The sequence below is a fragment of the Typopeltis vanoorti genome, chromosome 13 (assembly GCF_054136105.1).
Source record: "Typopeltis vanoorti isolate ZY-2024b chromosome 13, IOZ_Tvanoo_1.0, whole genome shotgun sequence".
NCBI classification, from domain to species: Eukaryota; Metazoa; Arthropoda; class Arachnida; order Uropygi; family Thelyphonidae; genus Typopeltis; species Typopeltis vanoorti.
In genome coordinates, this window is record NC_143561.1 from 38,257,089 (window position 1) to 38,276,188 (window position 19,100).

At 37.3% G+C, this 19,100-nt stretch overlaps 1 protein-coding gene across 3 annotated transcripts in view; it reads left to right on the top strand.

Moving 5' to 3' along the window:
• Positions 1–19,100, top strand: part of Nup133 (nuclear pore complex protein Nup133) — a 269,882-nt gene that overhangs the window by 73,456 nt on the left and 177,326 nt on the right. For all 3 annotated transcript variants that reach the window (XM_090402314.1, XM_090402316.1, XM_090402315.1), the window contains exons 10-11: positions 8,288–8,355; positions 17,465–17,541. In XM_090402314.1, coding sequence (XP_090258440.1) covers positions 8,288–8,355; positions 17,465–17,541 — 145 coding nt within the window. The remainder of the gene's footprint in view (positions 1–8,287; positions 8,356–17,464; positions 17,542–19,100) is intronic.

Below are 19,100 nucleotides of genomic sequence, written 5' to 3' on the forward strand. Positions count from 1 at the left end.
TAATTACTTTGAAAAACTGCTAAATGAAACAAGCAGTGATGACAGCACAGTGGTAAAAAACACTGACCAGGCATGCAGTCAGGAATACATATCCATACTTGAAGTAGAAAAAGCCATCAAAGGCTTGAAATGTGGAAAGGCAGCAGGAGTAGATGATATTCGACCAGAAATGCTGAAGTATGGTGGTATAAGAGTCTTACAGTGGCTGTACTGCATAGTTCAGAAAGCCTGGACAGAGGGACGAATTCCCGATGATTGAAGTAGAGCTCTCATAGTACCCATATATAAAAAGGGAAATAAAACTGCATGTGAGAATTACAGAGGTATTTCTCTACTGAGTGTTCCTGGCAAGATCTATGCAAGTATACTTGAGAAATGGTTAAGAAGAATTGTTTAAGAAAAGCTTGGTGAAGAACAAGCTGGATTCAGGCCAAATAGAGGCTGTCAGGATCAGATCTTCACTTTACGACAAATAGTCGAGAAAGCATGGGAATATAACAAAGATCTGTATTTAAGTTTTGTCGATCTGGAAAAGGCAATGACAAGGTGCCAAGAGAGAAGCTATTCAATACGCTGCAGTTATATGGTGTCAATGGGGCATTATATCAAGCAATACTTAGTCTTTATTTGAGTTGTAAGTCAGCAGTTAGAATTGAAGGAAGTACAGGAAGATGGTTTAATGTTAAATCTGGTGTGAGACAAGGATGTACATTATCCCCTCTGTTATTCATTATCTATATGGATCCGGGGCAGAGCTGACTACTACCGGGTGTAGTAGTCAGGTGGCGGATCGGGGAACAGCCTTCAGATATGGAGGCTAGCTGCGATATAAGCAGAGCAATCTGTCGAATAAGCAGCCTTGGACCAACAGCGACTGAGCTATCAGGGCGTGGGGGAGCAGAAGTGGCAACTCTGTCTCACTTAAAACTTCACAAAGCCCAATGACAACTCGGTGACATGGCGAGTAGTCCCGCCATTAAATAAGTACCTGCTGGGGGTCACTGCCCCTGACATTGGGAAGCAGCATTGTCAGTACTGACTCAAGGTTGAAGCCAAATGATGACGGAAAAGCTTGTGATCAGAGATTTGCAGATGACAATATGATTATATTGTGTATGTCTGTAATACTGCGGAGCAGAAAGCAAACGGAGAAACTACTGCTCTACCTTATCTCCAGAACAACCACCATGGCGAGCAAACCCTTACAATTGGCCCCAAGTTCCCGGCGTCCCTTGAATGGGACAGGGGTGCGAAGAATCTCCGGGCTCAAAATGGTGTCCACTTTTAAAATTGCAACTTGGAATGTCAGAACTCTGTATGAAGCTGGCAAATTAAGAAATGCCACAAGAGAAATGAAGAGGCTGGGCATCTGGATTTTGGGAAATTGCGAGACAAGATGGCCAGGATCTGGAAAGTGTCAACAAGATAATACAACAATGTATTACTCTGGGAATGATGAGAACAAACATCGACATGGTGTAGCTGTAATAGTAGATGAAGAAATCAATAAATCAGTACTAAATTGGATTCCATTTTCTGAAAGGATAATGCTGTTACAACTTAAGGGAAACCCCGTTAACATAAATATCATCCAAGCTTATGCACCCACAGCCGACAAAAGTGAAGAAGACGTTGAAGAGTTTTATGAACACCTAAAAGAGATTAAAAACCTAACAAAGAAACATGATATAAACATAGTGATGGGTGACTTCAATGCAAAAGTAGGAAGAGGGGGTGATGGAGAAATTGTTGGCGAACATGGCTTAGGCACCAGAAATGACAGAGGAGATCGCCTAGTCCAGTTCTGTCAGGAAGAAGATCTAACAATAGCAAATACCTGATTTAAACTTCCACCCAGAAGACTGTACACTTGGAAATCGCCTCAAGATAACCAACATAACATTGTCCGAAATCAAATTGATTATATACTGATAAATAAAAGATTCCACAGTAGTATAAAGAGTGCAAAGACTTATCCTGGAGCAGATACCTCATCAGACCACAATCCCATAGTTGCAGAAGTACGTCTTAGATTAAAATCAGCTAAAAAATCACAAAAGAAGAAAAAGAAAATTGATGTAGAAAAACTGAAAGACCCGAACATAAATAAAAGTACCAAGACACAGCTTAACCTGCGATTACAACAGATTAACATAGAAGAAAATAAAAGTGTGGAATCTCTTTGGAATAGCTTAAAGAATGCCATCGTAACAACAAGTATTGAAGAAGTAGGTTGTTATGTGAATAATATAAAACAACAGGAATGGATGACAGATGAGATTCTTTCTCTTATTGATACAAGAAGAATGTACAAAAACAAAGACCTAGCCAGGTATACAGAAACACATAACATCATCAAGAAAAAAATAAACGAAGCCAAGGAAAATTTAATGAAAAATTTATGTACTGAAATTGAACTGCTTCAGAAGGAACATGATAATTTCAATCTGTATAAGAAAATCAACGAAATTTCCGGAAAACTGAGGAAAAAGCAAATAGTGTCTCTAAGAGACGAAAATAGAAAAATAGTTCTAGAAGAAGAGAATAAAGCACAGATTTGGATAAAATATGTAACAGAACTTTTCAATGATACTAGACAGAAGCCTATAAATATAAAAGATAACATTCAAGGACCAGCAATCATGAAATGCGAAATAGAGAATGCTATACGAACAAGTAAAACAGGAAAAGCCAGTGGGCCAGATGGTGTGCAAACAGAATTTTTAAAATTAATAGAACCAGATAACATCAAACTTCTTGAAAAACTATTTAATGAAATATATGAAAGTGATGAATTTCCATCAGATTGGCTCAAATCTACATTTATCACTATCCCAAAGAAACCCAAAGCGAATTCCTGTGGTGACTTCCGACTTATTAGTCTAATGAGCCAAACATTAAAAATATTTTTGAAAGTAATTCAGAATCGCATTTATAGAAAAAGTGAAGAAACTCTAAGTGAAACACAATTCGGCTTTCGGAATGGTTTTGGTACTAGAGAGGCCCTTTTCTGTACCCAAATATTGATACAAAAATGCATAGAAAAACAGAAATCTGTCTTTATGTGTTTCATAGATTTTGAAAAAGTATTCGACAAAGTCAAACACACTAACTTAATAGAAGTCCTTCAACAAACAAGGCTAGACGAACAAGACATAAGACTAATAACAAATCTGTATTGGAATCAGTCAGCTACTGTTCAATTAGACAACATTACCACCAATGATATTAACATCGAAAGAGGAGTGAGACAAGGATGTGTGCTCTCACCACTCCTGTTCAACATATACGCAGAGGTAATCTTTAAAAAAGCATTGGAAGAATGTCCAGAGGGAATCGCAATAAATGGAAAGATTGTTAACAACCTACGATATGCAGATGACACCGTGCTAATTGCAGATAACATTATGGATCTCCAAAAACTCATTGACAGAGTATACATAGAAAGCCAAAGAATGGGAATAAATATAAACATCAACAAGACAAAATACATGATCATCAGCAAACATCCAGCCTCATCAATGAAACTGACACTCAATGGGAAAAATATTGATCAAGTGTCAAGATATAAATATCTTGGTTGTTGGCTTAATGAACGGTGGGATCCAGAAATAGATATAAAGACAAGGATTGAAGTTGCACGGCAGTCCTTCATGAAAATGAGAACACTATTCTGCAATAAAGACCTAAACATGGAAGTCAGATGCCGAATGCTGAAATGTTACGTGTGGTCTATTCTGCTCTATGGAGTTGAAACATGGACATTGAAGGCAACAACCATCAAGAAAATCGAAGCCTTTGAGATGTGGCTATACAGAAGAATGCTAAAGATATCATGGACAGAAAAAATTACCAATGAAGAGGTCTTAAAATCCATTGGCAAAGCTAAGCATCTTGTACAAATAATCAAGAAACGAAAAACATCGCCACATCATGAGAAACAGCAAATACCAACTTCTACAAAATATTTTGGTAGGAAGAATTGATGGCAAAGGAACTAGAGGAAGAAAAAGAATATCATGGTTTGACAACATCAAGACTTGGACAGGAAAGAGCAGTGCACAACTGCTCAGATTAGTTCGCCAAGATGGTCGCTGACCTTCGATGGAAGATAGCACAATAAGAAGAAGATATGGATCACGTTACGAAGGAAAGTGGTATTAAACATGATATCAAAATTGGAGATGTTAATGTCAGCTCTTTGCTTTATGCGGATGATGTTATACTTCTAAATAAATCCGCTACAAGTCTGCAAGATTCTCTGACTAAATTGAATAGCTGTTGTAATAGATATGGTATGAAGGTCAGCAATAAAAAGACAAAGACATTGAAAATATCAACTGTGTTGTGAATGGAGAGCCTGTGGAACAAGTAAAACATTTCAGCTATTTAGGCACGATTTTTACTGAAGATCGTAAATTAAATATAGAAATAGACAACAGAATCAGCAAAGCTGGTATGGTGGGAAGTGAATTGAATAAATTCATATGGAATAAGAGAGAAATTAGTCGGAACACTAAATTAGCTGTATACAAGACAGTGTTCAAACCAGTTTTAACTTATGGATCTGAGAGCTGGGTCAGAAGTAAAACACTTGACCAAAGACTAGAGACCACAGATATGAGAGTCCTGAGAAAGATTATAGGCGTGAACAGATGGCATCAATGGCAATATCATATTAAAAACGAGGATATTAGGAAAGAACTTGACATTGTCAGCATCCAGGAATGCATTAGCAGAGCTAATCTCAGGTGGTATGGTCACTTAAATAGAATGGGAGAGGAAAGATTAGCAAAACAAGTGTTCTCTGCCAGGTTGGCTGGAAAATGACCCAGAGGAAGACAAAGATAGTGGATTGATACGGTACAAAGTGCTTTAGACGATAGAAATATGAGATCTGATAATGTTGGAGTCTTGACAAGTAACAGACTGATTTGGAGGAAAATTGTAGATAGGAAATTAATAATGATGTAATTTTTTTCATGTAGTACTGTCATATCCTGTACACCCCTTGAGGGTACATGGCAGAAATTTGATGATGATGATAGAAAAGCACATATAGGTAAATCAAATGAAGTTATTTATATAATAAGTAATAAGTCTGATGTTCAAAGAAATGAAATAATGATTTAGTTAGTAAGGATAGAATTATTTTGAGAAAGAGCACTATCCAGCAAAAACATTAATATGAAGATAATTATGGCCTTTGAGTTGTAATTTTACATGAATATTTTATGGTTAAAAAAACAGTAAGTGGGGGGGGGAGTTAAAACTATAATATATGTGCATGTTTATTCTCAATTTGTTATCTTGCTGATGAAGTGCTTCCGCAGCTTTTTTTTTTTTTTTTGAAGAAGCGTTTGGATTTGAAATCACTTCTATGCAGAACTTTAACTGTATTTACTGTTGATGATATGATCCATGAAGCCAGATTACCTGACTATAAAAATCAAATAATCTCTCCAGATGGTTCAAAGTAAGAAAAATTGCTGTAAATGTGTTTTCTGACATACAGTGAATTGAAATAACATACAGTAAGTTTTGTTTTTCTACAGAAAGCAGATAGAAAACTATCTTTTGAATAGACTTTTTACATTTACATGGTTCAACCTTGCTCCATTTCCATCTGTACATTCTCTCGCACTGTTATTTTATTTTACATATACCTTTTTTATTTTTTATGCATATACTTATAACTTATTGTAAATAAATTCTTGTGTTGCTTTATTTTTAGGTACATTAATTTTTATTTTTAATTCACCTTTCTAACTACCTTTTTCCCTTAAAATATTAAGCTTAATAGCCTGTCACAGCCAACTGACTTGATAAATCTAATGTTGCAGTAGGGCAGTTAAAATATTTACATAATTTTTCTCTCTCGTGTGTGTGTGTGTGTGTGTGTGTGTGTGTGTGTGTGTGTGTGTGTGTGTGTGTGTGTGTGTGTGTGTGTGTGTGTGTGTGTGTGTGTGTCAAGATATATATGATTTTGATTTTGCAGGACAAAAAATCTGAGTTTTGGAACAGAATTCATTCTATTGTTCATTAAGCACTCTTATCTCTAAGCAAGTACAGTATATATAGCTTCTTCAGTTCATGCTTGCATTTTCAATGTGCTAGATGTCATACTTTATGATTTAGATGCTTACTCAAGTATATGCCTTTTGAAAGGTCTTACTGTTATGCCAGCCTTGGATAGATTATGGCCTGCCACACCTCATTTGAATGTTATTAGTACACAGACTTGTTTTAGTAATTATGTTGCTATTTTTATGAACATGAGCATCAAATAATGAAGTACTATGTTAAAAAACATTTAATTTTCTTGACCAAAAGGATCTGGAATGACTTTTAATGGGATTATATTGATCGAGTGCATATAATAAACAACTATGTTATACCAACTAAGGCTGTTGGCATCTTCAGGGTACATAACTGATGTAAGGCACTAAAAAGTAAAAAACTGTTATAAACTATAATCAACTGATTCCAATTATATTAAACAAAGAACAGAGCACGTATAATACATGCATAGAGTGTGCATGATATCACTTGTTGTTATTTAGGAACGTTCTATAGTTGGCACTATAATTCAGTTTTGGCGAGTTGAGGGATCTAATAAGGGTCTTCCAGATCACGGCAAGATTAATCCTTGGTTCCTGTTAAGGTTTTGTATACAGCGGGCAACTGTTGTGGCCTCCTTAAAAATTTGGGAGCGGAAGTCCTCCTCCATGTAAGGAATTGTGCTTCTATCCCACTCTATGGTATGGTTCGTTCTTGAGAAATGAAAGGCTAACCCCGATTTTTCTTCTCTGTTATTATTGACGTCACCTATGTGTTCTTTTTGCCTGATTTCAAGGCTCCTTGAAGTTTGGCCGATGTAATTCAAGCCGCACGAGCAGGGTATGTTATAAACTCAAGCATATTTGGAGAAAGGATGGCTATCTTTTGGAGATCTTAAGAATTGTCTAATCGTTTCTGTAGGTTTAAAGGCCACTCTTATTTTATGTGGTCTAAGGAGTCTAGCAATCTTATTGGAAACTGTCCCTAAGTATGGAATGACGATGGTAGAAATATAATGTATATCATCTTGTTGTCTTTGTCGGGATTCAGAGAAAAGTATCTTGTGGACGAGTCTTCGAGGAAATCCATTCATGGTAAGGTTGGTGGATATCAGGGATAGTTCTTCCTGGAGGTCTTGTTGATCTGTTGTAAGGAGAGAGGCACGGTTCTTCAACGTGTGTACAATACTAAGTTTCTGAGAAATGTGGTGGCAGGAAGTGAAATGTAAATAACGTCCTATATTTACATTTCACTATCAAAAAGTCTCTAAGATTGCTACATTTAGTCATGTTCATGATTACAATACACTTGGGAACCCCCAATGTCTCTATTTACCACCTGCAATCGTTTGAGTATGTTTCACTCTGCGCAGGAGATGCCAGTGTCAACTTCCCATCATCCCTATCTGTAATGTTTTGTCCATTGAGTGCACAAAGATTATTCAGTAAAAGATGGGGTTTGATAGTGTAAGTAAGCACATGCTGACTTAAGAACCTAAAATTTTCAAATTTTAGGTTCTTAAATCAGCATGTGCTCTTAGAGCATATAGAGAATATTATTGGAAAGTCAAATTATCTGTAAAAATATGTAAATACCACTCATGGAATGATTTTTGAAAGTAGATGAATATTGTGAAAGCATATTTTGTAGAGGTTGCTAAGAAAGCTTAGAAATAGAGAAAAGAGTGCCACAGTATGAATCAAGTCATGAAAATAAGGTGTAAATGTCTGGAGTTTGAAATTTAATAAATGAGGAAGCAAACAATAGGTATATTTAAAAAATGTTTAACAGGTATGCAATCTGGACTATATATCAGCACTTGAAATAGAAAAAGCCATTGCAAGCCTCAAATGTGAAAGGCAGCTGTTGTGCATGTGTGTTTATAATAGGAATTGCATAAGAACATTGAGCATGAACCATGATTCTGATCATAATGGTGTCCATCATCAGTAGCTTGCTAGATTACAATTGTTGATACACACAAATGAAAATGTCAGTCTTTGTAGAATATTAGATTGTTCCATATTCTGTTGAAAAAAAATACTTCACAGTGTGTGTCATAAAAAAAAATTAATGAAACCACGAAAACTACCAAGAGAGAAGAAGTTTGAGAATGTCATAACAAAAGTGTTTCTTTCACTTGCAAAAGTTATTTGCTCATTAAAGAAAAGCTTCAGATGCTTTGATATATATTAAATATCCTTTTTTTTTTTTTTTTTTTTTTCAGCAATGGAATAACAATTCTTGTAGCAGGAATGAACCCTCAGATATCCCAACAATTGTTTTATGCATTTGGTAAGTATTGCAATACAGTAAAAAAAAAAGTATATAACTATTCAGATTATATTTTTAGGTAAACAAATTACCATATATTTAACTTTGCAGATGGTTATATGTATTTGATATACACGATCTACCAATAATTGTCCAGACATCCCTGTTATTTGAAGTTATGTAACATTCCAAGTTTGTTAATAACATAAAAACCAGTGTACAGATAGTAGGAAGCAGTATTTCATCATAGCCGTTGAATGCAACTGGTATGGCAACAAGACGTGAACTCAGTGACTTCGAAAGAGATGTCATCGTGGGCTGTCACATTGTCGCTCAACAGGAGCATCCAAAATTAACAGTTGGCAATGTGATCAACAAATGGAGAAGTTCTGGCATCATTAGTGCAGGAGAACACCTAGGGCGGCCATCAAAAATAACTGATAGGGACAGGAGGGTGTTAAAATGAGTAGCAAGCAAAAACCAGCTACAATCAGCACAGACCATCCATGATGAGTTCCAGAGCATCAGTAACACCATGGGGAGCACTAATACGAAAAGAACTCCATTTACTATGTTTCCACGAAAGAGAAGTGGCACATAAGCTGAACATCACAACAACGAACAAGGCAGCTCATCTGGCATGGTGCAAAGAACATGCGAACTGGACAATTGACCAGTAGAAAATGGTACTCTGGTGCAATGAATCAATGTTCACCTGTTTCCACTCTGATGGCAGAGTGTGGAGGCCACCTGGTGAACGCTTTTTACCACAGTGTGTTGTTATTGTACCCACAGTAAAGTTTGGTGGTGAAGTAATGGTGTGGGATGCATTCAACTGATTTGGAGTGGGACCATTGGTTGTTGTCCGTGGTTTCATGAAGGCAGCTTAGTACATTGATATTCTGGATAATCAAGTGCTGCTACACTGTGGAGTTTTTATGGAACAGACCCATGTTACTATCAAGATGACAATGCCCCATGCCACCAAGCTGCAGCGACTGTCCTGGGCTGCACAGAGTCCTGACCTCAACTCCATCAAACACCTGTGAGATGAATTAGAGCTGCGATTGAAGTCAAGAGCAGCATGTCTTCAATCTGTCACTGAACTCAGTGCTGCTTTGATGGAGGAATGGATGCAAATTCCATATGATGTCTGCCACACATTGATGGAAAGCCTCCCTGAAATGGGTGCAGGAGGTGATCAAAGCCAAAGGTGGACATACCCATTATTAGGGTTTGCCTGCTGGTATCAATTGTAAGTTGATCAAGTGTCCTGACAATTATTGGTAGATAGTGTATTTTGATATGTATCGTGACCGACACAAATTACATTATAATATTGTTACTTCTCTATTTTAAATTAAGATGATCAAGTGTCCTGACAATTATTGGTAGATAGTGTATTTTGATATGTATTATTATTATTGTTCCAGGAAACTCCAAGGAGTCGACAGACTCATCGAGGGAGGCCCTAACATCATGTCAAGAACAACTATTCAACATTCACACAGTATCTATCATACCTTGCCTTGAACTCATTCACAGTCGTAGCACCCACAACAGACTCTGGAAGCTTATTCCACTCATTTACCACTCTCCAAGTAAAGAACCTAGCTCTAACACCCTTGTCAACCATGCTCTTGCCAAGCTTCCATGCATGGCCCGTAGTCCTCCCACCACCAGTCATATTTTCAAAAATATCTTCTGGATCAATCTTATAAAAACCCTTCAGTAATTTGAATGTCTCAATCATATCACTCCTCCTTCGCCTATCGTCCAATTTCTGCAACCCACAAATCTTCAATCTATTCTCATAAGGTTCATTCCACAGACCTGCTATCATCTTGGTCACTCGTCTCTGAACCCTCTCCACTTCCTCCCCATCACGAAGAAACCCTGGTGCCCATAACTGGGCACAGAAGTCCAGATGGGGTCTTATCAAGGCTCGATACAGAGGAACAACAACTTGTTCGTCTCTGCATGTTAAAGTATTTTTCAGAAGCCAAGTGATTTGGTGAGCTGTTTTAGTTACTTTTGCAATGTGCCCCCTAAACTTCAACTCCCTATCCACCAACACTCCCAAATCCCTGGCCTCATCAATCTCCTGGAGTATGGTTCCACCAATGCGATATACTGCTGCTATTCTTTTCACCCCAAAGTGCATAACCTTACACTTTGCCACATTAAATTGACATCCATTTTTCCTAGCTCAGTCCTCCAAACTATCCAAATCATCCTGTAAAATTTTGACATCCTGTGCACTCACAATTGCTCTACCCAACTTTGCATTATCAGCAAACAAGTGAACACTTCCTCTCAGATCCTTTCCAATATCATTGATGAACAAATTGAAAAGCAGTGGTCCAAGAACAGAACCCTGTGGCACTCCACTAGTCACAAGACGTCTTTTAGACTCCACTCCTGAATAAACCGCTCTTTGATATCTCTCCTTCAACCACCCTCTTATCCATCTCACCAACCCTATATCTATACCCATCTGCTCCAGTTTACTGATTAGGGTTCCATGTGGTATCCTATCAAAGGCCTTGGCAAGGTCCAGTAGTATCACTGTAAACCCATTACCCCTATCCAGTTCAGCCGTCACTGTGTTATAAAACGTGAGCAAGTTACTGAGGCATGATCTACCCTTCACAAAACCATGTTGTCCCCCATATAATATCCCATTTTCATCTATCCAATCCTGTATTCTTTTCTTGACTAATTTCTCTAAGACCTTGACAATGATTCCTGATATGCTAATCGGTCGGTAATTTACAACAGCAGTCTTGGAACCACCTTTATGCAGTGGAACTATTTTCCCCTCTTTCCACCCGCTCGGGACTAACCCAGACCCGAGACTCAAATTAAACAAAATGGTCAAGGGTACTGACAATTCTTTAGCTGCTTCTCGTACAACACGAGCTGGTATACCATCCAATCCCACAGATGTATTGACATTGAGGTTATGCAATAGACTACTCACCTCCACTTCATTAACCACAATTCCCGTATAATCTACTGGTTTATTCGTTTCTGCAATGTCACCACCTGGATGATATACTCTTGCAAAGTGCTCACTCAGTAACTCAACTATCTCAACTGATTCAGTTACCTCCCTACCATCGGCATTCTTTAAAATTAATCTGCCATGTACATTTTTCCTTTTACTTGCTACATATGTAAAAAAACTGTTTAGGATTCTCTTTAGCCTGCATGGCCAATGTTCTTTCGTAATCCTTTTTTGCTTTTCTTACCACACTCGTCATCCTTCTGGCCTGCGCTTTATACCGTTCATGTGCCTGCCGGTCACCCTTCTCCTTAAATTCCCTCCATAGTTGTTTCTTTTTTTGCAGCTCAAGCTTAATGGTGTTATTAATCCATTTAACCCCTACTTGATTTATTATTCGGACTCTAGGTATACAGTCAGCCATTGCTTCATGCAAGCACTTCTTAACTACCTCCCATGCACTATCAACTTCTAGTCCTTGCAGTTGTACATGCCATGGCACTGAACCAATCAAACTCCTAAGCTTGTCATACTTTCCCGCCCGATAATTCCACATGTACCCTGTCTTAATTGAAAATTCTACACCTTTAGCCACCTCCCAAGTTAAGACCCTATGATTACTCTCACCGATTGGTGGCAATGTGGTCATATTTGTTACAGCCAAATCCTCAGATGTAATTACTAGGTCAAGCACTCTCTGACCCCTAGTATTTTCCATTACATGCTGTCGCAGATAGTTATCCCTTAATAACCGCATAAAATCCAGTTCCTTCCTTCCATGTGTCCTCTCCTCACTCCAATCAATGCGACCATAGTTGAAATCTCCCATAATAATCACCCTCCTTCCACCCATTTCTTCTATTTGCTTGTGCATACTGTCACCACCATCTTTTCCATCACCTGGTCTATAAGAGCACCCAATTGTATATTTAGTTCTGCTAGCCACAATCTCACACCAAATGGCCTCAAATGTGCTCTTTTCTCTATCCTGCAATTCAACTTTTATTCTCCTTGGCTGGAGCTCACCAGCTATCATCAACAATACTCCTCCCCCCATTTTATTCTCTCTGTCATTCCTGAACACACTATACCCATCACATTCAATCCCACTAGTTATATCATCTACAGTCAGCCATGTTTCACTAATACCTATAACCTGTGGTCTGGAAGTGCCAACCATGGCCAAAAACTCTTCCTTTTTGTTCCTAATACTCCTAGTATTAGTGTACATGAATTTAAGACCCCCATTAGCCCCAACCCTATCTTGATGCCTTATATTAACTATCCCACTCAGATTTGTTGTCCTTATTTGCTCTGGCATATTATATTCATTCTTACATTCAACTGCCTCCATAAGGACTGTATATCTACTCCCCCCCCCTTAACAAATCTAGTTTCCCTGAATTTGCACATCCACTACATTCAGCAACACTTTCTCAAGTCTTCTTACACTGTAACCATTCAAATGCAAGCCATCCATCTTATATAGATCCTTTTGCCCATTAAACTCACTCCACACATCCACAAATTCCACACCACTCGTCATACATAACCCACGCATAAAGTCATTCGCAATTATGGCCCTCCTTTTAAACATTTCACTGTCATACCGTGGCAAAAGACTAATCATTCTAACTCTCTCACTCTTTTCTTTTGCTACCTCAAACAATTCATTCAGGTCTTCTATCATTTCCATTTTATCTCCTTTCAAATCATTCGTACCTGCCACAACAATCATTTCTTTCACCCTTTCCTTTTGCTCTCTAATAGACTCAGTTACGTTCTTTATGGTCGCACCGGGTTGGTACGATTTTGTCAAATCCTCTACTAACACACCTCGTACTAATGAGTCTCCATACAGCACTCTATCCTTCATTTTTTTCATGTTCACATTCCTACGTCTATTTTTCCTGTCATACCTTTTATTATTGGTTGGTTCATTCAGTCTACTTTTGTTCATGCACTCTAGCTGCTGTTTTGCTCTTTCTTTCGCACTATTCAACAACGCGATCTCACTCAATGCATCTATCTCATCTTTTTTATTCTCTGAGAAACCATTTATACTATCATTCACACTTTCTACACTCACACTCTCACAATTTTCATGTACAACCTTGCCGTTTCTTGTCATATCCCTATTTCCTTCATTCTGAAGGTTGACAAAAATATCACACTCACGATCCGAAATACACTTCAATTCCTCATTCTCCCTACATTTTCTACACACATTCAATCCTTTATTATCATCTAACCACACTCCGACCGCACTCCGCAAAGCGTACATTTCACAGCTAGTACACTGACTCCTTTCTTTTATGCTACCGTTCTTTGATAAGGATGGTGAACCATCATTACTGGCCGCCATTTTCCTTCGCACAGGTGCCATACTTATTTGCAACGTGTTTTGTCAAATTATACGTTATAACACCAAAAACAGACGCACTAAAATACGCAAGGCAAACAAAACAAAATTACACGATATTAAGTAATTTGTATCGATAACTGAAAATGATACTTATCTTATCTGGAGCTTGCACGAACACTACACATTACGAATTCATCTAGCGGCGACTTCCCGACATAGATTATGTTATAAAACACTTTAGTACACTAACCACGCTAATAAAGCTCCAATAATATACCAAAATTACACACTTAAGTCCATTAATTTGAATCCAAAACATCAATAAATCAACAAAAATCACAAATCTCTCAGGAGCTCTCCGATAGCACGTCCGTTCACCAGCTAACCTCGACACCAAAATATCAAAGTATCGTGACTGACTTGTTACGTCTATTTTAAATCAATTTTAAAATAGAGAAGTAACAATATTATAATATAATGGCAGTAAAGTACTGCCATTACATTATAAAAATTCTTACTGTTTATCAGTATCTTTGATAACAAAGAGTAATTCAGAATAAGGACAGCCTTCTGAAACCAGATGCCATAGTTATTTTTAGATAACTGTCATAAAATTAAAGCAGCATTTCACTGATTGTCTGATAATAACTACTCTTTAGAAGAAATGGTAGAAAGTTTCGAAACATGTGATTCAAGCATCTTAGAGTACAAGATCTGAACTCATCTGTATACAATAACCAGTATAACGCTTGGGTTACTTAGAATTTAGAGCACTAAATGGGGTCAAAAGATGAAAGCACAAACATGAATTAGAACTGTATTGAACTTTTATTGAACGATAATAATATACATAAACTTATGTAATGTATTTTTAGTTTTACATTTTAGATGAACAGCTGGGCCGAATGTCTTCCAAGAACTTCGGCATCTAAGATGTAGCCGTGAAGGGTCAGTTGTCATTTCCCTTTTTGCTCTTGGTACCTCTCTATAGCAAGATATTGCTTTCATGACACCCTATTTAGCTTTATAGCTCTACTCATAATCTGAGTAATTTTCTGAGAATTGGTCCATAATTTACATGATGATTGTGATACTTTTACTAAGAAAATGTACATTTTTGGATCAAGAGCTGCTGATTCTGCTTCGAATGCCTTGCTGTGCCAATTCTCGATGATCATTATTTCTAATACTCTCACCATTATCTAAGTATTATCACTTGAAGGTGTTGAGTTCAGTTCAGTTTATCCGGTAATTATGATTTTAACCTGATGTTTGAAAAAGAGCACTATAATGAAACACTGTTAAACAGGGTAGCATTTACCAGGGTCCTGCTGTATTTAAAAAAATTATAGAGACATTATGTTCATTTAGGGAAAAATAAAAGCACTTTGAGTTCATAATTAAACACATAATGGTTCCAACTAAAGTGAATTATATCCAAGCAATTTAATCACACTTCACAATTTGAAGGTAAGCCAAAAGGTTTATATAATATTCTCATCTCATCTTTCCCTTAATTGGTTAGGCTCAGTTGCTTATCACAGCCAAGTAATTTGGCTTTGTGTTTATTTGAGAATATTTTTAGGAAAACATGCCAACTCCATGTGAAATCATCTAACTCAACTTCAGTTGAAAAGCCCTCGTAAACAATTTTCACATCCTGAATGGGGTTTGAGGCCATGTATTTTAATCCAGGGCTGTTGTCTGTATTGACAGAGCTGTAGAAGCTTTATCTGCATATAAACACAAAACCTCATTGTTATTTAAATAAGATGTTTGATCTGGACTAATGAGTTGTCTTACTTTTAACCATGTGAACAGTGACTGATGGGTACTAAAGAGTAGTATGATTTGATTTGTGTACTGAAGGTGTAACAGATGCAGAAAGATTGCATTTATTAGCAACAATAGTTTCCTGCAGCTGAGCTGCACATGCTCAAAAACAACAAATAATTAGTATTGAAGCCATTGTTGATGATAGGTTTCCCCTATCAGGATACCTGTTCATTTTGACTGAAGAGAACTCTGAAAAACGTTGGACACTTTCTCTTTCTTCACATACACATCCTCCCACTCATTTTGTGGAATGAAAAACCCAAGTTTCCAGATGAAAAAAAATCTGTGCCACCTCTACATGAGACAACCTAACTCATCTTCGGTTTAAAAAAAAAAAGTCCTTGTCATGATTCCTCACATTCTGGATGGAGTATGCCAAAACTTTCCTACTGGGAATTTCTGGCACTGATTGAGCTACAGAAACTTAATCTGCAGTATTTTTTTTTTCTGTTGATACCATTACAGAATGCTCTTGTAGTTAAAAACCCAAAATCTAATTGTTATTTAAATGTGGTGTTTGATCTTTATTTGCACTCCACCATGGGAGGGTTGTAGTCGAAATTCCAAAGCAGCTGCAGATTACTAGATTTTGTCTACACGGGGATCTGTAACCGACACTACTTCTATGAATTTATTCAAAATGGGTTCCCAAACAATTTGCAGTAAAGCATATGCAAAACTATTCATCGTCACTGATGATGAAACATGTTCCACTACTGTGAGCTGGAGACAGTAAATGTGACTGAGTTGGAAATTGAGATATATGCCTCTTATCAAGCAGTTCAAATCACAACCTTCAGCAAAAAAAAAAAAAAAAAAAAGAAAGATTTCTGGGATTCATAATCCCTCTCCTTGATCATATTAGGAGAGGGATATGACACATCAAACAGCATACATTATATAGTGAGATGTTGCACTATAAGCTGAAACAAATGATTCAAATTAAATGTTGAGGACAACTGTCAGAAAGTACTGTCACTGCACAACTATCTGTCTCTCATACTGCAGATTAGAGTGAAACACTCCACATGTAGTTAAAACTATATACAGAGTGTTGATATCCTATATACAGTGCAATTTATTTAATGTTATTTGTTTGAGCCATGCAGAATGCTTTGAAGGGTCAGCATTTAAGAGGTGAACCAAAGAGGTAGTGCATATCTGCTTACTGTCCAGCTGGTGAGAGAGAAAAAATCTGCAGTGATACACTTCTGGACCAAGCATATTCAAACCTGGAGATATATTGTTCTTATACATTCTGTATTGTTTATTATTATTTTCATTTTCAGGTACATAATCCTTGTAAATGTCAGATGTGTACAAAGAGCAGCTGTGTGATATGTTTGTTGTAGTTCTATTTTAATATGTAGTATATATACACATTAAAATGCAAATATGTTTGTCAGGAAAAAATGTATGATGCACTCCTCTCTCATTATCATCTTCCCTATACCCTCTTTTACCTTGCGGTGTCGAGGGTCCATTGATCATCGGACCTCACTCCGTTTATAGGATAAGGTGGCCAGCCTTCTGCCCCAGTGTATCCTATGGCCTGTAGTGTTGAGTTCTCAAGGCCAGTTTGCCTGCATTGCGGGATGAAAAACCCCAGAATAAACTAGGGAAAAAACCCTGCTGTCCACGCCCAAGACTGGCTAACTTGGCTGTGGCTGAGGAAGATCCTTCAGCTCCTCACGTCACCGACGGGAATCAAACCTAGGACACTCCTTCCCCAGGCATGTGGTTGCGAAGCGCATAGCCACTAGGCTAACCGCATGGACGCACTCCTCTCTCCTCTCTAGTGTTATTTATTTCTTTGTTTTTATTAATATTACTTAGTGGTATCAGTGTTTATTGATTTAGTTTATTTTGCTTTTAGTGATAGTTCATATCTTTTACAGTATTCTGTTGTTTTTTTCTTACAGGAACATTGGAGTCATCCAGTTTTATGCCAATGAAGTTTTCTAGTTTCATAATCATAAAACATTCAGTTACTTTTCAGGTAAGTTAGAGAAATTATTGGAATCATTGGATTTTTTAGTCACACATATATTAAAGAATTCTTTGGAGTAGATCAAGGATGCTGAATTTTTTTTATATGCTTTGTAAGTGGTTGGAAGGTTTTTTTTGTTTTTGTTTTTTTCAGATGCCTTGGATATATGGAATGGCGATAGCTTTGGTGTCTAGTCTTTGTTCTGGAGAAGGGAAAGGGATTTGTGGTTTGGAGGTTTTAATATTTTTTTGTATATGGTGGGAATTGTAGCTATTGGCTAAGATTTTCTTAAATGTCGTCAAGTTCCATGGAGAGGACACTGTTATCTGAACTAATTAATTTAGCCTTGTTATATAATGTTTGAATAATCCCATACTGTTGGGAGAGGGGAACAGAGAATGCCAGAATCTATCAATATAATTAAAGTGTCTAGGAAGGAGAGACTGTTTTTATCCATTTCTACCTACAGCCACTCAGAATCTGCTGACCACTGGACATGCACCATAGGATACATCAAAAGGCTATTCTACTCCATCGCAGCAAATATAAATACGAAAGTTTTCCTTGAATCTGCTTCTGCCTTAAGAAACTAACCTAACCTCTGCAAATTCAGTTGCATGAGGTAAGTTACAGGTGCAATAGATGCAATAAATTAGAGGATGGGCCAATGGTGGTGGGGGGGAGAATCCTTAGAGGAGTTGATTGCATCTATTGCAGCTGTAACTTATCTTATATTGGAGATGTATAAGTAATTTATACATCCAGTATAAAGTAATTTATACTGGATGTGGGATGTGTAAAAAAAAAAAAAAAAAAAAAAAGAGAGAGAGAGAGAGCACAAACACATCAAATTTAACAATTTTGGTGAAGCAGGCCTCTTCGATTTTCTTGATGGTTGCCGCCTTCAATGTCCATGTTTCAACTCCATAGAGCAGAATAGACCACACGTAACATTTCAGCATTCGGCATCTGACTTCCATGTTTAGGTCTTTATTGCAGAATAGTGTTCTCATTTTCATGAAGGACTGCCGTGCAACTTCAATCCTTGTCTTTATATCTATTTCTGGATCCCACCGTTCATTAAGCCAACAACCAAGATATTTATATCTTGACACTTGATCAATATTTTTTCCATTCAGTGTCAGTTTCATTGATGAGGCTGGATGTTTGCTGATGATCATGTATTTTGTCTTGTTGATGTTTATATTTATTCCCATTCTTTGGCTTTCTATGTATACTCTGTCAATGAGTTTTTGGAGATCCATAATGTTATCTGCAATTAGCACGGTGTCATCTGCATATCGTAGGTTGTTAACAATCTTTCCATTTATTGCGATTCCCTCTGGACATTCTTCCAATGCTTTTTTAAAGATTACCTCTGCGTATATGTTGAACAGGAGTGGTGAGAGCACACATCCTTGTCTCACTCCTCTTTCGATGTTAATATCATTGGTGGTAATGTTGTCTAATTGAACAGTAGCTGACTGATTCCAATACAGATTTGTTATTAGTCTTATGTCTTGTTCGTCTAGCCTTGTTTGTTGAAGGACTTCTATTAAGTTAGTGTG